Genomic DNA, 22,493 nt, shown 5'->3' with positions numbered 1-22,493 from the left:
TGGCAGCCCCTCCCCGCTCTCTGCACCCTTGACAGTGGGCCTGAGCCCAGCCCCCCTGTTGCCACGGAGCCCCTTGTGACTGAGTGGGTTCCAGTTCTGGGCTCCTGGGAGACGTGCCGGAGGCAGAGCCTTCATGCCATTTGGTGGTCATAGTGTGAGAGCAGTGGTCATAGTGTGAGAACGGTGTGTGTGAGAGTGGTGTGTGAGAGCAGTGTGTGTGTGAGAGCTGTGGTTGTAGTGTGAGATTGGTGGTGGTAGCCGAGGTATCCTACCGTGAAACAGCGGTTGCCCCCGAGTGGGGGGCTTCCCCCATCCGCGAGGATGGGTCGCAGAATGGCCCGCCTGTGGGCGTTATTCCAGCGCTGCAACCCCAAGGCAAAGGCGAAGACTAGGAAGGACTTGGCCTCAGCCCACGTCCTGGAAGCAGAGCGGCCTGAGGTGAGAGCAGCCAGGGGCTGGGCCCATCAGATTGGCCCTCACCTGGCGAAGCATTGGGGTTGTGTTTCATTTTGTTAGCATGGTTGTGGGCCCTGCCGGCCAGGGCGTTCTGGCCGTAGCGGGCAGGATCGACCCCAGCAGGTTTACCTTGTAAGAGGTTGTGCAGTTGCTGTGTGGAGGATGGGCGGGGGCCCCACAAGAAGGGAAACACTGGCTGGAGAAGTCACTGGGGCACGTGGACTGAGCTATAGAGTCAGTCCTTAAAGCAGAAAGGCTAAGCCCCTTAATGTCTCCCTTCTTGCAAAGAAAGGATATACGGGCTGGAGGAATCTCGGGGGCATGAGGATCGAGCTAGAGAGTCAGTCCATGAAGCAGAAAGGCTAAGCCCGTTAATGTCTCCCATCTTACAAAGCACAGACCAGTGTGTCCAGTATTTTAATGACAGGTACCTGCTGCTTACGTATATGACATACACCCTCATAGCTACACATGTCTACTACATGCCTCTTACAAGTGCTGGGCACTGTTCTGGGTGCTGAACACTCAGTATGTAGTAGGGGATAGTAGCCCAGGATTTTTTAATTTCTGCAAAGAAAAAGAGAAGAATGAAAGACTCCGTGTGGTTCAGTTTGAGCAAGTTCACCACGTGGACGGCCCCGCATGCACGCAAATTGTGGTAAAGTACATCTAACATAAATTTAACATGTTAACCGGTTGAGTGAATGACTGGGTGGCTTCCGTGGAGTCAGGCTAACAGATGGCTTTGAGGTGCCATCCGCCTTTTTCCCAGAGGAACACTCCAAAGCCTCGTGGCCTTGTAGACCTTCCTTTTTTTCTTCACTCTCCCCAGTGGCTCTAGGTCACTGGTCTGTGTGTCGTTTAAGAATCTCTTTATCCACTTTGTTGTTAGGTTTACGTTTTGGAAAGTTTCTCAAATGTCCCTGGGTCTTGAGAAGGCAGGCTTGGATTCCAGGTTCTCTCCTGCCACGTGCCTGCCAGGTCGAGGTGGAGGCCGAAGGCCGGTCTGAGTTGTGGTGGCCTGTGTTGTCTTGGGGTCAGTGGACCCCTCTTCTCTGGAGGGGCATGGAGATCCTTTGTGTGGAGCCTGGAGAGACTCGACAGGGTCAGTCTTCACAGTCTCGCTCTCTTTTTAATTTATGTTTGCATTTAGTTTCTCATTGAACTGTTTTCTAGGAGTTTCCAACTCCTGAAGAACCACACACATGGAGGCAGCAGCTGCGTGAAAGACAAGAGGAGATCGCTCAGCTAAAAGCTGAAAGAAACAACACCAGGGTCAGTAGGGGGATTCTCACGTGTTGACATTTGCCCCGTGGGGGTCACCGCTGGCCTCCGTGTGCTGTCTTTAAACTTTGTCTGATTTTCAAGTCATTTTTCACATCTTCCCACTGAGCAGACCAGGGTGGATCACTTCGGAGTTCTCATAACCTTGCTTCAAATTTCTGATGTGAGCTAATGTAATTTTAGTACATATGAGGGGGGAGTTCTCTTAACTTACATTTTTGTCCACGCTACACTTTGTGTGGGATCTTAGTTCCCCGACCAGGGGTTAAAACCCATGATCCTTGAAGAAGTGTGGAGTCTTAACTACTGGACCCCTGGGGAAGTCCACTCTAACTTTCTACTGCACTGGCGGGATTCCGACGTGCCTTAGCATGTTTCTGGGTATAGCGTGAGGCTGAGAGGAGTTATCGGCCCGGAATTCGAGCATGAGGTTGAAGGTGTTCCTTTGGCCTTGCCCTGCAGCTGCTGCTGGAGCTCCTGGAGCGCCTGGTTTCCCGATGTAGGCCACCCGTCGGGATGACAGCGCGCAAGCGGCAGGCGCAGTCCCCAGCCGGCATGACGAGTGAGGTGGAGGTGCTCAGGGCGCTGAAATTGCTCTTTGAACACCACAAGGCCCTGGACGAGAAGGTACCAGCCATCCGGCCGTCCTGGATTTGTACACTTGCTGCCTTGTTAGGTGGATGATGCACATATTTATGTAACTAGTTGAGTTTTGAGCGTCTTGAATTCTTGTATATACATTTTTTTTCTGTAAGAAGTCAGAGTCATGGTTAAAAAGCGTTGCCTGCGTACATGCTCAGTCATGTCCGAATCTTTGCAACCCTGTGGGCTGTAGCCCACCACGCTCCTCTCTTCATGGGGCTTCCCAGTCATGAATACTGGAGTGGGTGGCCATCTTCTACTCCAGGGAATCTTCCTGACCCAGGGATCGAACCTGCCCTCTTGCATTGGCAGGCGGATTCTTTACCACTGAGCCACCTGGGAAGCCCCCAGTTAAAAAGTATTCATTGGCATGAATGTCTCAAGATTTATTATATTCTGTATATCAACTTGCAGTTAAAAACTGGGTAATAATTAATTTAGGATAACATTTTGTTCTCTCAAACTTAGAATTTAAAGCTGTTAAACTTAGAATTTAAAGCTGTTAACAAGCAGATTCTCTTGACGTTAAGATCAATGAGAGACATTAAAGGTATTCTGTGACAGTATCCATGTATTAGGGTGAGTATACACTAAGAAATGTACTAACATATATACACACATCAACACACGGTGACTCGGCCCCTTTTATTTGAGTTGAGAGCGTGATTACGAGTAGCACTCGAAAGGTGTAGTTTGTTAGAAGAAGAATTAGGTGCCACACATAAAGAGGTAAGTTTGATCAGTCTTTGTGTAATTTCCGTGAAGGGTTTGTCATTTGAATCCTTTCATTTTAAAAAAGAATGAAGGCTGTAGTGGTGGGCATCAGATGTTATTTATCTTTCTGATTGAGGACCCGCCCACCAGGGTTACTTTAATGACTAGTAAACTAGACTTGTGGCTCAGAGTTGCAGGATCTCTTAAGTACCCCTTTGTCCAGTAGAAGACAAATTCTGACTCGAATCACCTGGTGGTATTCGGGATGGATAGCATCACCATGTATTTTCTTTTTATGTTGTGTTTTCAGTTTAGAGTTGAGTTTTCCAGGTGGAGTTTTGTTGTCTTTACTTATTTCTTTACTCTGATTCAATGTTTTGTTTTTAGCAGATGATTCTTTCAGAGGAGAATAACCAGGAAAAGATACTAACGGACAGGGTGCTTTATGTACATCATGAGCAAGAAAACATGCCAAGCGCCAATGGAAAGGCAAGTCCTTGGTCTCGCTCTCTGTCTGGTTTTCGTCTTACCATCCAGTCTGTGCGGGGCTGTTGGGACCTCTCACCAATGCACCATGTAGGTCTGAGCGGCCATGAGGGTCCTGTGAGCTCCCAGAGCGCAGAAGGCAGTTTTGACCTCACAGATTGCCCGGAAGTACTGTGTTCCCTCCCTCCCAAAACCAGGCTGTATAAGGCTTCCTTTCCCCCTTAGAGACCCTCCGACAGCCATCTAAGCAAGGAGGAAGACGTGGCGAGGGAGACAGAGCTCCAGGAAATCATAGAGAGGCAGTTGCGGGAGCAGAGGCAGATGGAGGAGCGCCTGGCAGCCCTCTCTGCCCACATGAAACATCTGGAGGAGGACCTGGACACGGCCAGGAAGGACCTCCTCCAGTCCAAGGACAGGAAGAGAAAACTTGAGCGGGACGTCCGCGAAGTGAGTGACTGCAGCTGTGTCTGTTGTCCTGAGGTGGAATGTGGGTTTCTTGTTCTCCCGGGGATCTCAGCCTTGGGATGGCTGCGTGAGTAAGAGCAGAGCACTGGAGAGACCGCAACTGGCTGCCTCCCTGCCTCTGCGTCGAGGTCTCTGGAGTAGAAGAGGCCTGGTCCAGGCAGTCCGTTGGCAGTGGAGCAACACGAGGGCAGCCCTGACGCTGTGCTGCACCCTGGGTGTGGACTCCTCCTTTCCACAAGTTCTAGGGGGCCCACTGTGTTCCTTTTCTAAAAATTCATTCATCCATTCATTCATTTATTGGCGTATAGTTGCTTTACACTGCTGTGTCAATTTCTGCTGTACAGCAAAGTGAATCAGTCATCTATCTATCTATCTATTTATGTATCTGTCTCTCTTTTAGATTTCCTGCCCATTTACATCACCACAGAGCACTGAGTAGACTTCCCTGTGCTGTACACTAGGTCCTCACTCGTTGACTTCCTGTGTAGTATCAGTGCTGTATATATGTCAACCCGAGTCTCCCGGTTCATCTCCCCCCCCCCCCCCCCCCCCCCCCCCCCCGGCAACTGCCTGTCGAATATGTTCCTGATGATGCTGAAATTTGCTTCTGATTCACTCAGGCGAGTCTGGTGACACCTGTGGAGCCCGTTCTCTCGGAGAGATGGGAGCATGCTGTGTGGGCTCTGCTGAAGGAGCTTGCCTGGCCATCTTCTCGAGTTTTCTGAGGTTCCGCTCCGTGAAGGGATGTGTGACAGTGATACCGGCGGTCAGACAAGTCGAGTGGTGTTTGCTCACGCTCAGATCCTCAGGCCCGAGCTGTGTAACCATGTGGAATCGTGATGTCTCTGGCGGTCGTGTCTGCGGGTGTCATGATTTATGAGAAGCTCCCTAGCGGTCACTGTGAAAACAGAAGAGTGCTGGGGACTCAGGCCTCTCTTCCTGTGAGCCTCGCCTCTCCTCTGTGCACAGACAGACAGCACCCACCCTGCCTACACCCTCCCCTGTGAGACTGTCTCAGAGAGAACCCCTCCAACATGTGGTATAGCAGGTGTACTTGTTTAGTAGCTTGGTGTGAGTAATTCTGTGTGAGAACTCAAAACAGAAATATTTGCACAGGTTTGTATAAGCTATTCACACTACTCTTTGACAACAGGAGATTAGGTGTCAGAGTTTAATACGTATAGATCTCTAGAAAAAGCGTTTACAAGACCTTACACTTTTAAAGTTAGGACTTTGCCCACATTGGTTACTTAGTGACCAGGGAGGGACCTGAAGTGGATTTTGAGGTGGCGGACAGGAGTTGCACCAGCAGCAAGTTCTGGTCCTGGTTTGAGCGTTTCATCCATGTGGTGTAAGTCTGCTTTTGAAGAACTAGGCTTGAGAAGGCTGCTCCCAGTTGTGTACAATTTGACTTCTGTTTCCACTCGTTAATATGCTACTTTAATTCTGAGGAAATTGCATGAGACTTTTCCAACTTTTACTCGAGGAAACGAGCCTCAGAGCTCCCCGTTGGATCTGTTGAAGGTCCCTCCCTGTTCTGGGTCAAGCCCGCCTGTATGGTGTAGCAGACAGAGGTCCTGACTTCATGCCAGATACCTTCCCTCCTGGAATTGTTGCAATAACAGGGTAGTTTAGTATACTTTTCGTTTGCTGTTTGGGTTTGTTATGTAGAAAAGAAGCTTGGTCAACCAAGTGGCTGGACAGAACGTTAAGACAGATGGGTGCCAATCGTGGCAAATGTGACCTTTGGGATAGGCGCATTTTTGCTCACGTCCGAGAAAACTGCCGTGTCTAGGACTTTTATTTTGAGGACGTTAACTTTATGTTTGATTTGAAACTTAGGACGACATCAATGATAAACTTGAAAATGAAATTGCAAATAAGGATTCTAGGCATCGACAGGTAATGGCCTTTCTGAACTGTGTCTGACTTATATAGTAGTGAATTCCTGAGGAAGGAAGGTAAAGATCTTTTCATGTGACTCCCACATTGGAAATCAAGTCCCAGTGTAAAGTTCTTATGACCCTAAAATACTGTGTTCAAAAGTGTGGATGTACATCATGGTAAATCAGCTGTACTGGAAGGAAATACATTTTTAAAAAATTGCGGGTGACTGCAACTTACAGGTTTGCATTATTTGGGACTTGGTTTAACCATTTTGTGGAATTCCATTCCTGACTCGTTTGTTTTACTTGAACGTGAATCTGTTGGCTTGTTAGAGTTTTTACCGAAAGAGTAGAGAGCAGCAGGGAACTTCACGGCAGCTGGCTGCCTGTTGGGAACTGGGGTCACTGTGACAAAAGGCAGGGTTAGAGCTCCGGTCTGATTAGGGATTCTACTTCCTGTGGTTTGGTGAGCCTTACTCGCTCCTGTTCCCGAGTGGTCTCAGATAATCAGGATTTAACCAGGAAAACCAAATCTGGCTTCTCCAAAACAAAGTGAGTCAGTCTGGTGTGTGCCAAAGTGTATCATTGTCCCCACCACAAAAATTAAATACTAGAAAGCCATTGAAATGTATGATGGGGAATGCTAACTAAAAGCATTACGATATACAAAATAATGGCTGTAAAAGGCAGATCAGAAAATACTATGTACCATATGCTATTGTTTTCTGAGGGTTTTAAAGCACAGCATATTGTTTGTGTACGTACATAGAGGAATACGCACACAGAAAAAGTAAGAAAGCTGCTTAGAAACAAATGCTAACCTCTCAGGAACCTGAGCTTATAGATACTTTAATTTTTTTCTTTTTTAAAAAAGAATCTGTCTGTTCTACATTGAAAGTTTTTCAGAGTAAGAAGATCTGTTAAAAGAATAATCGTGCATTTACAAATACTAGTTGACTGGCATTTCACCAGGCACGCTCTTATCAGGTCTGTATTTCAGAGGAGATGAAAGCCATATTTTGGCTTACACGCCCGTAGCCATCTGCGGTCGGTAGGGTTCCCTCTAAGTGATGATTCTGGTGATGTTTTAAGAAGGGTCCGTAGTGAACCCTTCTTCCCTTAACTTGTCAATAAGAATGAATAAGCTTCTACAGATCTTCTTTAATATATAAGAATTTGTTTTTTTTTTTTTAAGACGTCCTTGGGGAACGTTTAGGAAAAGCAAATACTCTGGCAGGAGGTGTTCTGCTCACTGAGCCCAAGCCCAGGAACACTGAGAGAAAATTTACCCTGACGGAGCTTCCGAAACAGAATGAATCCACTAGACACGTGCATTTAGGTTTTGTCTCAGCTTGCTTAAAGCGACAGTGGCTACACCTCTCGGCCTGTTTTGATCCTCTGCTCTCCCTTTGTAGACAGAGGATAAGAACCGCCAGTTGCAGGAGCGCCTGGAGCTGGTAGAGAAGCTGCAGCCGAGACTGCGGAGGGCAGAGACGCTGCCCGAGGTGGAGGCGGAGCAGGCGCAGAGGGTGGCCTCGCTCTCCAAGGTGCTGCTCTGGGTCCCTGGGGGGCGGGCGCAGGGAGGGCCTGTTCCCCTGCTCTCCCACCGCGCCCCTGCCGGTGCTGCTCAGTCCACACAGGAGCGCAGACGCGGGGGTCGTGCTGCCCGTCTGAGATGGGAGCGCTCCCTGAGTGTCAGGCAGGCCCCACTTCTGCGTCATCCCTATGTTAATTTCCCTCCAGTTTTGTCCCGAGTTGTGTGTGTCCCTAGGACGCTTCAGCTCCGAGTCACTGCTGCTCAGAGTTCAGTCAGCCACTCAAAGCCTAGCAGGATAGGGACCTAGAAAAATCCCATTCTCGTTTAAGAGATGGCCAAAATAGCTCTGTAATGAACACAGTTTTAAGTCATTATCCATACACTTGTTAAAGAAGTCCCAGCAGGGCACGTGCAGACCCGAGGCCCCACTCCCCACTCGCCGTCCCCAGGAGCCCGCGGGTGAGAGGCCATGTCCGTGGGATGTGGCGCTGCTGGGGGCATCGACCCCATTGCCAGCCAGCCAGCCACCCTGTCCTTGTGGCGGGAAAGGTGTTGCCCTGCGCTGCCGGTGGGCACTGGCTGAACATAGAGAGTCGGGCCGGGTCTGTGCTGACGCGGCTGTCGGAAGCCTTGCCAGGAGCTCAGTGAGCGCCCGAGGGGCCATCACGTCGCGGGAGGCTGCCGGTGTCCCGTGCTCGCCAACCCTCCCAGAGCAGGGTCACTAACAGCCGCCAGGGGGCACCCTTCTGCTGTGATCCTCCTCTCCAGGCTTGGTTTCTCCTCTCCCCTGGCATCTCTGCTGTCCATCCCCAGTCGGCCTTGTAGTCCGACCTTTTGTCTTCTGGAAGCTCTACCACTCAGGAGGCTAAACGGTTCGAACTTCCTTCCCGGCTTAGGAAGGTAGAACGTGTGCCTCGCGTTTGCCGCTGTCTGCTGCCCGCGCGGGCTCGCCACAGGCAGTCCGAGGAGGGAGCGCAGCGGCCGTGGGTGTGGGGCCCGGGGCACGGGGAGCACGTCTCCTCTCACGAGCTGGTCACCAGCCCCCTCCGTGAGCCATGTGTCACACACGAAGCCGCGCAGGCTGTGTGAGCAGGCATGCGGGCGTGCCCCCCGCGAACCCAGGGCCCGTGGTTCGCACAGAGCATGGCCCGCTTGCCGCCCCTGCGATCACAGCCCGCGTGCCGTCAGGACAGGGTTGTTGTGAGCGGAGCTGACGCTGTTCTTGGCCGACAGGCAGGAGAGAGAGACACAGCAGCATGGAGGATAGGCTGCGCCAGATGGAGGCCCAACTGGAGGAAAAGAACAAGGAGCTGCAGCGGGTGCCTGTGCTGACGGGGAGGCGGCGTCTGGGCAGGAGACGTGGCTTGGGCGGGGGCCAGCACTGCCTTTCTCCACCACTCCCGTCTCTGGCATCGAGTGTGTGCCTGTGTGGCCCCATCTGCTGATCCGGGCACCCACCTCCTCGGGAGCAGGGCCAGAGGTGGTCGCCCATAGGCAGTGGGCAGGAGCCAGGGCCTCCCCACATTCAAAGAGGCTGCTTGTTGCTCTGACCAGCCAGTCCGGGGAGCTGCTTGGGATACAGGTGGACCTCACGACTGCCCCTCAGACAAACCTGGGGTGCCAGCCCGGGGCCCATGAAACTGAAGGCATGGCGCCCAGGTGTGGAGCCTGCTTGCCTCGGACGTGGCGCTGGAGTCCCACATGCCAAACCGCTGGTCCAGACACGGTGTGTGTGTAGGATGGCTGCCTCTAGACAGGAGAACCGCAGTTGTGCTGCGAGAGAAGGCGCATCACGACAGGAAAGGGTGATGGTGGAGGCTCGCGTCACCGAGTCCTGAGAGAGGTTTCCCGGAAAGGTTGGCCACACGGCAATACAGACCATCCAGGAAATGGAGTGGGGATCCCGGGTCCAGCCTCACGTGTCAGTACTGTCCCCACCATACCTGTGTTCTTGGGCTTGGACTGCAGAGCCTCACAGGCGGGCTTCCAGGGGGCAGTGGTTCTGACTCCCATCATGCGACCCGCGGTGAGGCGCCCTCCCCGCTTAGGCGGAGAGCTCAATATCTCCCGATCAGGGGTGCACTTCTTACTTTCATCACTGCTGCTCAGAGGCTGTTGAGATCGGGATGCTGTTTATGACTAGACTAAGCCAATTCAAAGTCAACTTTTGTTTTGCTTTAAAAATCTTTGAAGGCCGATGCCTTATTGTGGAAGCTGTGACAGGTTTTGTTTCCTTGGGCTCAAAAATCACTGCAGACGGTGACTGCAGCCATGAGATTAAAAAATGCTTGCTCCTTGGAAAGCTATGACAAACATAGACAGCATATTGAAAAGTAGGGACATCACTTTGCCGACAAACCATATACTCAAACCATATACTCAAAACTGTGGTTTTTCCGGTAGTAACGTATGGGTGTGAGAGTTGGACCATAAAGAAGGCTGAGCACTGAAGAATTGATGCTTTCGAATTGTGTTGCTGGAGAAGACTCTGCTTTAACAGAAAATAAACTTTTAAAATGTATTACGATGGAAAATTGCAAACATGCACAAAAGTGGATGGAGTAGTATAATAAATACCCATGACCCGTCCCGTCAGTTCGTCTCAGCAATTTCTCATACAGAGCCAATCTCAAATAGATCATTCTTTTGTCTTCTCTCCATTTTTTTTTTAATACAGTAGGTTCTGAAACAGCTTTATAAACCTTGAAATTGATGCTCATTTTATAAAACACAGACTTGGCAACTTTGTTATTGCATTTAAAAATTGTTTGAGGTAATTATTTCCAGTTTTTTAATATGAATTTTCATATTGGAAAAGACCCTGATGCTGGGAAAGATTGAAGTCAGGGAGACAGTGGATGACAGAGGATGAGACGGTTGGACGGCATCACCAACTCAGTGGACATGAGTTTGAGCAGATGCTTAGCAGACGTCGAGTTACATTCTCCTTATGGCGAATCCACTGCTGTAACACGTATAGCACTTCTGGTTTTGAACACTGAATGTGTTTGCATTATAGATGGATTTAGAGTGTGTGGCTGTTGTGTGTGGTTCAGAATTCTGAGTAGTCCTTTCTGGATTCACCCAAGAGCTGAGACAAAGCGTGAGCCATTCACGTGGGCTGTGCTGTGCGTCAGAAAGATAATACGAGCCACCTACACAATCTAAAATTTCCTAAAAACCAGCGGGCTACTCGACGTCCTTCTTTCACCACGAGTCTTGAAATCCTCTGTGTGATTTCCACATCGGGCTTTGCAGCAGCCTGTCTCACATGCTCAGGGGCTGCACGAGGCGAGTGACTGCCATGGCCGACAGCACAGAGCTTCCAGGTTGAGTTGAGTGACTCACAGACTTGGCCCGTTTGACTTGTTTTACCCCATGAGCAAGTGAAGTGGGCTGTAGAGGAATGAATGTGAGGGATGCAGGTGAGCTCCATGGAGACAATTGAAAGCAGTGAGAGAAGGGAGGGCAATAGAGTGAGTCGTGTCCCCCTGACCCGAACCCCCCGCCTGAAGTCCAGCTTCTCTCTACAGACTTCATCGTTGTTAATGGCTTGCCATGTTTCCTCCAGAGAAACCTTTTCTACACCTGAGATGGAACTTCCTCCTCATTATGGTTTATAAGGGTTAATATTGTTCTGAGTGTTTCCATTTGCTAGGGACTCTTAGAGAACATTTTCTCAGAATTAAAATGTTGGGAGTTGATACCTACTCACGTAACCTGTTCTGCACATTTTGGTGCAAGTCACTTGACATCCAGAAAGCAAGCGGTGCAGGCTGTGTCATTTGCTGTTTCGTAGGACCAGCTGATTCTAAACCTGGAACCCCTGAGAGCCGAAGTGGACCAGACGAGACTGCGAGGGGCTCCCTTCCACCACAGGTAGGCTGCTCCCCCGGGCAGCTCCCCTCAGCGCTGTCGAGTGTGACAAGGGCCTGTCTGGTGTGTGGACAGTATGACTGGGTGTTGCTCATGGTCGCACCTCAAGGAGCCTGTAGCTTCGTGGCCAGCGAGAGGGAAGAGACAAGCATCGTTCCTTAGGGTCAAACTTGGTACCACGGAGTGGTAGTCACAGGATTGACAACACTCAAAACCACAGGCAGAGGTTTGGAAGTAGGGGGCCGACCAGTTGATATTTGGGCGTATTCATTTGAGGGGCCTGACAGACTGTGACACCGATGTTTCTGAAGAGTCGCAGAAGGTTAATGACCTGTAGTCTTTTGACTGCGGTGGGAGGAATCACCTGGCTTGTGAATGAGGAGAGCAGATTACTGAGCATCCTGCTTTTTTCTTCCTCGTTGTTAGAGGGGCGGTAATTCTTATTGAGTATTTAAATGTTTCTTTGGCTTCTTCACGGAAAACGGTCACAAGTGAGAGAGAAACTCTAGCAAAGGTGATTAAGTGCTTACTGGTGACATTCATTCATCTGTAGGAAATCGACTACTGCTTGCAGCCTGACTTAGGAGACAGTTTGGAGCCCATACGCATATTTCTGTGTTTGTGTGCTTAGGGGATCCTCGCAGTCCAGAGCCCCCACCCAGCCTTCTTCTAGAGAAAAGGAGATGTCATTTGAGACAAAGGCAGAGCCAGAAACTGGTCCTGTGTCTGAAACCACGGCGGGTGGAGTTCAAGCAGAGCACGTGCCCTGTAGAACAGGAGGGGACGTGGCCGGACTTGGTGGCAGAGCTCCTCCAGGGTGAGGGGCTGGGGCTGTCAGAGGTGGGGAACCCCTGCTCCCAGGGTGGACGAGGTGAGTGTGAGGAGGACTGCGTAGACAGTGGAGGAAGAGGAGGTGGACACGGCCTCCTCCTCTTGGGGGTTTTTGGGTAACGAGGAGGGACCTGGTGCCAGGACCCGAGGCCTGACACAATTGGGGGCTTCAGATGGAGAAGCCTGGGGCCTGGTCACCAGTCCCGTGTGTGTCAGTGAGAGTGAGAGACGAGAAGAGGAAGCAGCCGCGGGGCAGGAGGAGCCGCTGTGCTCTGAAGACAGTGGGCCACAGCGGCTGGTGCGAGGGAGGGGTGTCTCCAGGAGGCAGCTCTGGAGGGGTCACAGCAGTGACTTAGCAGCACAGGTGGGGCCTCGGAGTGGGGCTTGTGGGCAGTGTGGGCTGGGTGGGGGGCACTGTGCTGCCTCAGGAGGGAGGGAGTGGGGACTGAAAACTGGCTCCCAGGCAGGGCAGGCACGGCGTATTTGGTGGGACCTCCCAGAGGAATTGGTCACCTTGTCTCTGAGACCTTCTCCCTGAGGAAAGAGCTTCGGGTGAGGAGGGGGAGAGAGATGAAGGCTGCACCCCGCGAGGGGACTGGGAGGCGATGGTTGGGGGGCGACCCAACCCGGAGGCCTCTGTGGCCCTCAGAGGACCCTCGAGGGCCCGCAGTCCACAGCGGGACTGTGTCGTACCCCCCACCCAGTTCCCAAGTGTGCTCTAGCCCCAGGCCCTTGGGTGGAAGTGGAGCAGAGAAGGGAACAGTTCTGTCAGGAGGGAGGGGAGACAGGAGGGAAGACAGGTGTGGCTCCGGGAGATTCCAGACTTCCATCTCCTGTGCAGCACAGTGTTCCTTGCAAAACCGTCGAGCAGAGCAGCGTGTGACCCCGAGCAGGCTGAGCTGGTGGTCGGCCCTGGCCACTCTGCAGCGTATGGGGTGTCCTGTCCTCGGAGGAAGGCCCTGTCTCCTGGGTTTAGGGACTCCTGCACGTGAAGGCACCCCCCTCTTCCCAGAGAGAAGACTGAGCAGAGCCCAGGCGGTCCTGCAGTGAAGGCGGCTCACAGTCAAGGCGGGGCCGCCCTGCCTCCCAGCAGGCCCCTGCTGAGTGAGCTCCTGGCACCTGCAGGCCCAGGCCTTAGTGCTCAGGGCCTGAGCATCTGTGCTGGGCCTTGTTCAGCCCAGAGTCCGGTGACACGCTCACCTCTGCTTTAATGGGAGACACCAGTGGTGCTCAGCTCCGAGCCGTGGGTCTGAGGCTTTTCTGCTGCGGGTTGTCTGAGGCGCCTTTAAAAACACTGAGAGCCGTGCAGACAGTGTTCCAGGCAGACCGGTGATTGTGATCCACGGACTTCCCGTGGGAGAGGGAGGTCAGAGCAGGCGTGGGCCGAAGGGGAGGTGGGGTGCCAAGGGGAAAGCAGAGCAGGTGCAGGCCCTGCCCTGGGACCTGAGAGCGGGCTCCAGGGGGACCCTGGACGCCCCAACCCCAGACAGCCGATCCTGTCCTAGTCAGCTCCACACCCTCGCGTCAGCACTGCCTTCCCCACATACAGGAGTTTTCCAGCTGCTGGGGATGAGCCCTGAGTGTCTGCGGAGCAGCGGGCGGCCTGTTGCTATTGGAGCCAGGAGGGCAGTGCCCTCCCGGGGGCCCTTTTGCTGTGAAATTGCCGATCTTCCAAATGGACAGGCTTTGGCCCGTCTGACAGAGTGAGCTCTCTTTTCTTCTAACAGTGCTGCTCTTTGCCGTGTGTTTCAGCCGACCCCACTTGGGCAGCGCCCCGGACCTCAGGTTCCCTGTGGCGGACCGGCCGGCAGACTCCTTGGGCAACGGGGCGGTGCTGTGGTGCCCCCAGAAAGGCCGGCTGGCAGCGTTGCACGATGAGCCATCCGAGGCAAGGACCCCGCCGCCCCCTTCCCATCCCTGGTGGGCACCTTGTGAGGCACCTGCCCCCTCACACTGTGGTCCTGAGGTGGGTTTGGAACAAAGCGCTGATAGGTCGCTTTACGTCTTCCCATTTTCCTTTTTCTGGCTAAGAGTTTACTTTTAAGGCATGCTTTTTTTCCTTAACCAATTTTAATAATTTGTGGCCTATTGTGAGGCCCAGCATGGTACTAATTAGCACAGTTTTGAAATCGTCCTACGAGTAAATGGATACACATATCCATCAGCTTATAGTGAGAGGAATTCTCATTGGAAGTTTAAGTGCCTTTATGTTTTCACCTCATTCATGCCATGTATTTGTTCATACATGTCTGTGTTTTGAGCTTCCACATTCAGTGAGCAGTTAGTTTGGGCCAGACATGGTCAGAAGTAGGACTCCAGCAGTGAATTAAAAACCGTGTGTGTTCTTGATCCACTGCTACGTAACGAATCATTGCAAAGCTTAGTGACTTCCCAGGGAGCAGCTCACAGTCCTCAGTGCCTGTGCATTGTAGCAAGCGGGCCTGGTTCAGGGCCTCCTGAGGGCACAGACGCAGGAAGGCACCCCAGGGCTGGATGGCAGGCTTTCAGACTCACCTGGCTGCTGGGGACAGGCCGAGGTCCCTGCCGTGTGGCTTTCCCATGGCCTGGCTTTCCTCGGAACACCCTCTGAGAGCGAGAGTGCGGGGTTTAGCCCGGGGCCCTTCACGCCCTGGTCTGGAGGCTGCACACCTTCACTTATGTTTGCGAGAGTGAGCTGCTAAGTCCTGCCTCGCTCAGGGGCTGAGCAGGAGTTGCCCCTTCTGCCTCTTGAAGGGAGGAGGATGGAAGAATTTGTGGACCCCTTTTTAAACCCGCGCAGCCTGTTGAACAGTAATGAGTAGGGAAAGGAGACCAGAGTGCCTGAGTTGTCCAAGGAGGAGGGGACGATCGTGTGTAAACAGGGTGGCCAGTGAGGTGACACCAGGAGGGTGACCTTGAACCAGAGACCCGGAGGCAGGAAGAGAAGTAGCCACTCGGAGATAGAAAAAGGGTCATGTCAACCAGCGGGGACAAGGGAGAGAGCGGGCCGCATCAGGGAGGAGCCTGGGCTCAGGCCTGAGCAGCTCGAGGCCAGAGCCTGTTTCCTGAGGTGAGGAGGGCTGCCGGGGCGGGGAGCTAAGAGCCGGGCCTCAGCCCTGTTGAGGTGGACGAGCCCATGGGGTGTCCCGGGGACGTGTCAGGAGAACAGCTGAGTGTTCCGGCCTGCATCCGGGAGAGGACTCATTCAGCTCAGGGTGGACTTGGGGTCATGGGCGAACAGATGGCATTTAAAGGCACGAGCATGGTAAAGTCACCAGGCAGGTGCCGGTGGAGAGAGATGGGGTGCAAGGGTAGAGCTGTGGGGCATCCTGCATTCCAAGGTTGAGAAGGGGCGCAAGGGACTGAGGAATAACCACAGGGAGGGCAGGGCCTGGAGCCCAGGGAGAGACATGCTGGGGGTGGGGGGGTGGCGTGGGGGAGGGCAAGGAAGGGAGGGGGCTTGGTAACATGGGTTCCTCGAGCCCCCGGGGAGTTGCCCTGCAGGGCGGGGCTCACCGCCTGCTGGCAGAGAAGTGGAGACCGGGCGGGGAGGGGGACCGTAGAGGCCACTCCCAAGGAGCTTTCAGAGACCCGCAGTGGGCGCTGCAGGGAGCCCTGGAGGAGGAATCTGCTGGTTCCCCTTGTGCGATTGGAAGGCGAGAGAAGGGAGAGGACATGCCGACCGGGCTGATGGGGGTGAACCCATAGGCAGCTGGTTCGCTGGAGCAGAGCAGGAATGATGGCAGGTGGTCCTGGAGCCAGCGAATGGGGTAGCCCAGCCCTGGGGCGGGGTCGTGACGAAGACAGGAGGCGAGGGCACTGGCCACAGGGGACAGGGAGCCAGCAAGCCAGCACCTCGAGGCTGCCCCTCAGTTCCTTTGAGGTCATGTCTGGGAAAGAAGGCAGGACCTGGGTGACAGTGTGGCAGGGGGGACGTTTGCAGAGACAAGGGTGTGAGGTGTGAGAGCGGGAGGGTGGCACGGGGCACCGCAGGCACAATCCCATGTGTCTCTGATGACAGAGCCAGCCTTGCGGTGCGAGGAGCCATCCCCCAGAACAGCCCAAGGGCCTGTGTCCCGAGAGGAGAGCCGCGGAGGGGCTGGCCCTCCCGTCTCCTGGCTGCCCCTGCTTGCGCCTCTCTGTGGGTGTTCAGACCAGCCTGGGAAACGGAGGACTGGGAGCCTGCGAGGACGGCACACTCTGGTGAACTGGTACCAGTGATGACCGCTGATAGGGACCCAGTGGCTGCCGAGCTGAAGGGTTCTTTTTTCTTATTTTCTTCCAGCCTGGCTGATGGAGGCATGGATATATTTTTGTAATTTTCGGTTTCTGTCTCTGACTCCATCAGCCCACCCTTGTGAATAACCTCATAGGATTGCCTGCCGTCCACGCTGAGACCTGGGTGTCACCAGGCCATCTAGGAACTGGATTCTCCCCCTGCCTGTTTCTTGAGTCCTGTTCGCTTAAGAGATGGCAGTGTCTCATGAGCATGGCCCATTTATCCACAGTCAGGGCTTCCATGTAAAATTGGGTTCAGTTCCTGATAGACTTGAGCTGCCCTGAATGTCGCTGACGAGACGTGGTCCTCTCGTGCCCAGGTACAGACCCCGAAGGAGCAGGACTGGGAGCGCACGCAGCAAGCCAGCATGCTGGCCGATGTGGCCCAGGTGTTTGAGAGTGACGAGGGCATGTCTGACGACGAGGGCGACAGGGTCACCCTCTTCAGCTCGGCCACTCAGCTGTCGCCCAGCAGGCAGGCCAATGCCAAGACTCTGACCGTGATGATGCAGGAGCAGCTGGACGCCATCAACGAAGAGATCCGGTGGGTGATCCTGAACTCAGCTCCCCAGAAACTCGGTTTCTCTGAGGAGCTGTCTTCTCCTAGGGACGTCTGAGTGTTCCATAGTAAGAAACCTGACCTCAGGTCTGCTTCAAGAATTTTCAGTTTTGAGATGGCCCTTGATTACAGAGCTCGGGCAGCCGGGGCGTTCTGTCCACGGTGTGGTGTCAGCGCTCTGTGGGGGCGGGGGGGGCGGCGTTGTGGGGTGTCCCCCCTCAGCTCTGAGCCCCAAGGTGGGTGAGGTGCCGAGGCGGTGTCCCCTGCGGCCCGTGGACCCTCCTGTGTCCCTCAGAGCCCCCCACGTTCTGGTGAAAAGCCACCTGGTGAAAGCTGGGGTTTTGGGGTTGGCAAATTCCCACTCAGATCTGCCTTTTCCTTTTTAACTTAATGTAGTATGAAGATTGGCTTGTTGTAAGACAGTGGTCCAAGGACATGTGTTTGAGTTTTTCTCATCTCCTCAGTATATTTAAGATGTTTTCTTTAGACACCATCTTGGCAGGTATAACAATTTTCAAAACAGGATAGAATCCAAAGGCCTGCCTCGTGGTGAGCAGGGGGCCTTGGGTCTGGGTGCAGCCAGGTGGCTGGGGGCCCCGAGGCCTGCCTGGTGCCACACCTGCCCAGCTATGCCCGTGTCCCGAGTCCACGTTCAGAGTGGCCGCAGGCCGGTGACCCTGCACAGGACCAGGCAGAGCTGCTGCTCAGACTGGTCTCATCACGTCAGCCCAGGCCGAGGTGCCCGTTCCTGTCGGCCGAGCGCGGGGCTCTGGGGGAGAGACGGGGTGAACAGGACAACCAGCAAACGCAGGTGGTGTCACCTGCCCATTTCACGCCAAGACAGACAGCTTTGTGGGCCGTGTTTGAGCACAGACGAGCTCAGAAAGATGGTCTTTCTGCATCCCTGCAGGAAATATGGAACGGTTATAGATTAATATTTTTATTTTTACAGCAAGTTTTCAGGTAAAAGTCATTTTTCCTTATGCGACAAGTTGACTTGATGTAAACGGTCAATTCTGTCCATCAACTTGTTATCAACAGTGAAAAACTTTCCAGATGTATGAGTTGAAGTGAAGCTGGAGTTTACTTCCTGTAAGAATCTTGTATTTTAATTTGAAAATCATTGTATTTGCATAATCGTATATTTAAACTGCTATATAAAAACATCCACCACACATTAGGGGAGAAGAGCAGAAACTGTGAATTCTAGGTTAATGCAGCACATTGACATGAATCCAGAAACTCACACAAAGCTGGTGGAGAACTTCATCAAGTGATGCGTTTGTATGTATACAACCTTAAAAAAAAAAAAAAAAGATCAACTCAGCACTTCATCTGGTCTGGAGACTTGTGTTTAGAAACTGCAGCTTGTTTGTGAATTGCTGTTTTGATTATACAGAGTTCCTGATTCCCAGCGGAAAAGACTTGAGGCACTTGACGTGCATCTCTGTCCTGAGAGCAGGGGAGGCAAGGGTTGTCAACTTGAGGTATCTCTTCACAGGAAAGAGAGTTGCCACCAGGGCCCCTTCAGAATGTTAGAGTAAATAAGTGAAATCAAGCGTGGATGGTCAGGGCCAGTTTGTAAGACTCAAGGCTAAGTTATTCTAAGTTTGAGAATATTCCAAAGAGGAAAGGTAGAACCTTTTGGCTGAGATGTTAATTGAGCAACTGTTTCTGGAATTTGCTAATCATGACACAGAATGCCAGCCCAAATTTATTGTCCAGACAGGTTCCTCTGCTGACAAAGGCAGGTGACGCCTTTTATTCTATTTTAGGTTGATCGAAGAAGAGAAGGAGAACACGGAGCAGCGGGCCGAGGAGACTGAGAGCAGGGAGGGCAGGGGGAGCTTAGGCAGCCTCCGTCGTTTTAAATCAGTGAGCTCCCTCAACCTGCTTCCCACCTCCTCGCATGCTGGCTCCTGCCCGCCCCTGCCCAAGGCCAGAAGGAGGCAGCAGAGCCTGGCGCAGGAGGGAGACCAGCTGGGCATCATGACTCTGGTATGTGACTGCCTCCTCCCTGCCGCATCCCTCCCCCAGCATGCTGTTTTTTGTTTGTTTTTTGTTTTTTCTCTTTATACCCAGAAGAAAATCAGGTACATTTGCTACGCTCAGAGGTCTAAAAGTTTTTAAACTGCCTCGTCTTTAATCATTCCACAATGGCACAGCGACAAATTAGTCTTGATATTTGGACCACCACTTAGCACGTCATCATGAACTCAGCCAGAGCCTGCCTCTGTAACGTTGGGCCTGGCCTTGTGCAGGGCACAGCAGCTGCAGGGAAGTTTCTGTTCTCAGGGAGCAGACAGCTTCGTGAAAGTAACCATAGGCAGCTCTCATGGCATGGGAAAGCCGTACAGCACATTTTCCACTGGGGATGCCTGGCTACAGGGTGCAGGGCATGCGGTGGGAACAAAACCAAGAATCTACATTGGTCTGCTTACTGATGGACCTGGCCACGCGCTCAGGCCAGCTCTGCGTGTGAAACCAGGTTAAAAGCCCAGGGCCCAGGGCCCCAGGGAAGACGTCGGGCTGCCTCACTTTTCCGAGTCTAAAACTGGGATGACGACCTAGGGCTTTTGGTGACAGAGTGTGTGGCTCTAAAGCACATGTTCCAGCTTTCTTGCGTGTTTAGCTTAGGTGTTGTGAGTGCATTGCTGTTCACCCCATGAAATCACGTGTACAACATTCTGCTTTGTAACTGGACTTGTATTGTCTCTTTTTTCTGTTACCACCCATTGCATGTTAGCTGCATTGTTAGTCAGCTTATAATTAAATTAACCGTGAATCATTTTAGCAGCCTGTGAAGTGGTAACTAGTCCATTTTGTGGTCTTTTGACACACTGTTTTTATAATTTGCATCATTGGCTAATTAGTTGATATTTAAAATTCTTTGATGATTTCTCTGTGGTTTCATGCTTGATTTCTTTCCGAATATTTGGAAAAGAACAGTTCTGCATGTTTTCCTTGCTGTTGGAGTTCTCTGACAGTGTGTCTGCTTTCATCATTGGTTTTGATTCCCTCTCTCATCCTGTTGTCTGCTTAGTCGTCATGAATCCAGATCCCCCCCCCAGCCCCCGAGGCTGTAGTTTACCCATCCATCTCCCCTCCCCCGTCCCCTCACTTGCTCTGGTCATAGCCGTGCTGTGGTCCACAGCGTGTGTCCCCTTAGTCAGGTTTGTGCTTTGTCTTCATGTCTCATTAAATGGTGTTTTTCCCCCATAGCAGTAAGTTGAATTGGTGTATCACTATGCAGTTACAGGAGAAGGCAATGGCAACCCACTCCAGTACTCTTGCCTGGAAAAATCCCATGGACCGAGGAACCTGGTAGGCTGCAGTCCATGGGGTCGCACAGAGTCGGACACGACTGAAGCGACTTAGCAGCAGCAGCACGCAGTTATAAGCATAATGTATGTAGATGGATCCTAAACTACATATCATGTATAATTCATAAATGAGATTGTGCTTACATAAAGAAATGATCCTCTTAAGTGTAGAATTAGTAGAGTTTTAGATATGCAGATGACATCACCCTTAAGGCAGAAAGGGAGAGGAACTAGAAAGCCTCTTGATGAAAGTGAAAGAGGAGAGTGAAAAAGTTGGCTGAAAGCTCACCATTCAGAAAACTAAGATCATGGTATCTGGTCCCATCACTTCATAGGAAATAGATGGGGAAACAGTGTCAGACTTTATTTTGGGGGGCTCCAAAATCACTGCAGATGGTGACTGCAGCCATGAACTTAAAAGGCGCTTACTCCTTGGAAGCAAAGTTATGACCAACGTAGATAGCGTATTCAAAAGCAGAGACATTACTTTGCCAACAAAGGTCCATCTAGTCAAGGCTATGGTTCTTCCAGTTGTCATGTATGGATATGAAAGTTGGACTGTGAAGAAAGCTGAGCATCAAAGGATTGATGCTTTTGAGCTGTGGTGTTGGAGAAGACTCTTGAGAGTGAGTCCCTTGGACTGCAAGGAGATGCAACCAGTCCATTCTAAAGGAGATCAGTCCTGGGTGTTGATTGGAAGGACCGATGCTAAAGCTGAAACTCCAGCACTTTGGCCACCTCAAGTGAAGAGTTGACTTATTGGAAAAGACTCTGATGCTGGGAGGAATTGGGGGCAGGAGGAGAAGGGGACGACAGAGGATGAGATGGCTGGATGGCATCACCAACTCAATGGACATGAGTTTGGGTGAACGCCAAGAGTTGGTGATGGACAGGGGGTCCTGGCATGCTGCGATTCATGGGGTCACAAAGAGTCGGACACGACTGAGCGACTGAACTGAACTGAACTGACACAATATCCTTTCTGTGTTGGTGCTTGTATTTAAGACTGTAAATCTCATCAGCTTTTGCACAGTTAATGTCTCTATTAGACTCGTTAAAAAAGTATCTTCTATGGTTAATAAAATGTAAAGACTGCACCTGCTATTGTGCTAGCTTTCATTCTTACATATTTTCACAGGGAACTTGCTTTAATGAATTTATTTTGAGAAGTTTTAAATCAAATTCTATGTCAGGATTTTACATGAATGTCCAAGAGGTGGTTAGATTTGTTCAATGTTAAACTAGGTATTATGGTAACTTCCTCATCAGTTAAATTACTAATTTAAAGTGTAACATGTTTTTGATTAAGAGAAGCTAACTTATAGAGAGATTTGGCTGAGAATAGACACCTGTTAAGGCCCTTTGTTGTACAGAATGCTGTGCTTTAATAAATCATGATGTTGTAATAGAATGGTATCTTCCTGAGTAATAATTTTTAGTGTTTCTCTAGTAAATCTCGAATAGCTTATTTAACTTCTGTGGTCAAAAAAATGTTCTGTTTCCAGTCACATTTCTCTAAATCTTCATGTCACTTACATGTTTGCCATCATTTTTGCTTTACTGTATTTGCCTCTACGGATTCTTGAAATTTTAGCTTCCAAGTCGCAATGAATCTGGTTTCTCTTCATTTCTTTGCATGCATCTATCAGCCTAGTGATTTAAGGAAGCAGCGTCGAAAGGTAAACTATTGAGTAATTTAGCAGGCCTTTGTTTCTCTGTGAAGTATTGAAGAGTCCTTATCGTTTAACGTGAATGAACACTGTGTGGTTATGTCCTGGTGAATAATTGACGGTTTAATGGAAGTGATGAAACTCACCCACCACTTAAAATGTGCTGATGGTTCTGTTGGAAATTGGTCATTCGTTGGGACAATTGTAACAGTGTGCCTTTCTCCCACTTGTTGGCCTTCTGGTCATCTCATGCTTGTTTATAATAGACATAGTATTATTTATTATTTTTAAAAATTTCTGTACTTATGTTTTTGGCCGTGCTGCACAGCTTATGGGATCTTAGTTCCCCAACCAGGGATCAGACCAGTGTCCCGGCAGTGAAAGTGCCAAGTCTTAACCTTTGGACCACCATGGAATTTCCGCTTAGTGTTTTCATATAAGAAATGACTGAATTTGGACCACCATGGAATTTCCGCTTAGTGTTTTCATATAAGAAATGACTGAATC

The 22,493-nt window shown here is 51.3% G+C and overlaps 1 protein-coding gene across 1 annotated transcript in view; it reads left to right on the top strand.

The window, feature by feature from the left end:
• LOC129640715 (liprin-alpha-1-like) overlaps positions 1-22,493 on the top strand; it is a gene marked incomplete at its 3' end in the record, with an annotated part of 47,550 nt that overhangs the window by 21,784 nt on the left and 3,273 nt on the right. Inside the window, 14 exon segments of the mRNA XM_055565808.1 lie at positions 1,672-1,731; positions 2,203-2,367; positions 3,037-3,111; positions 3,484-3,585; positions 3,808-4,023; positions 5,899-5,949; positions 7,349-7,480; positions 8,296-8,377; positions 8,713-8,783; positions 11,276-11,349; positions 13,930-14,065; positions 16,755-16,978; positions 18,769-18,991; positions 21,966-21,995. Of these exon segments, the coding sequence (XP_055421783.1) occupies positions 1,672-1,731; positions 2,203-2,367; positions 3,037-3,111; positions 3,484-3,585; positions 3,808-4,023; positions 5,899-5,949; positions 7,349-7,480; positions 8,296-8,377; positions 8,713-8,783; positions 11,276-11,349; positions 13,930-14,065; positions 16,755-16,978; positions 18,769-18,991; positions 21,966-21,995 (1,641 nt within the window).

This window comes from Bubalus kerabau, unplaced genomic scaffold (genome assembly GCF_029407905.1).
Source record: "Bubalus kerabau isolate K-KA32 ecotype Philippines breed swamp buffalo unplaced genomic scaffold, PCC_UOA_SB_1v2 scaffold_38, whole genome shotgun sequence".
Taxonomy (NCBI): Eukaryota; Metazoa; Chordata; class Mammalia; order Artiodactyla; family Bovidae; genus Bubalus; species Bubalus kerabau.
This window is presented reverse-complemented; position numbering and strand designations above follow the sequence as displayed.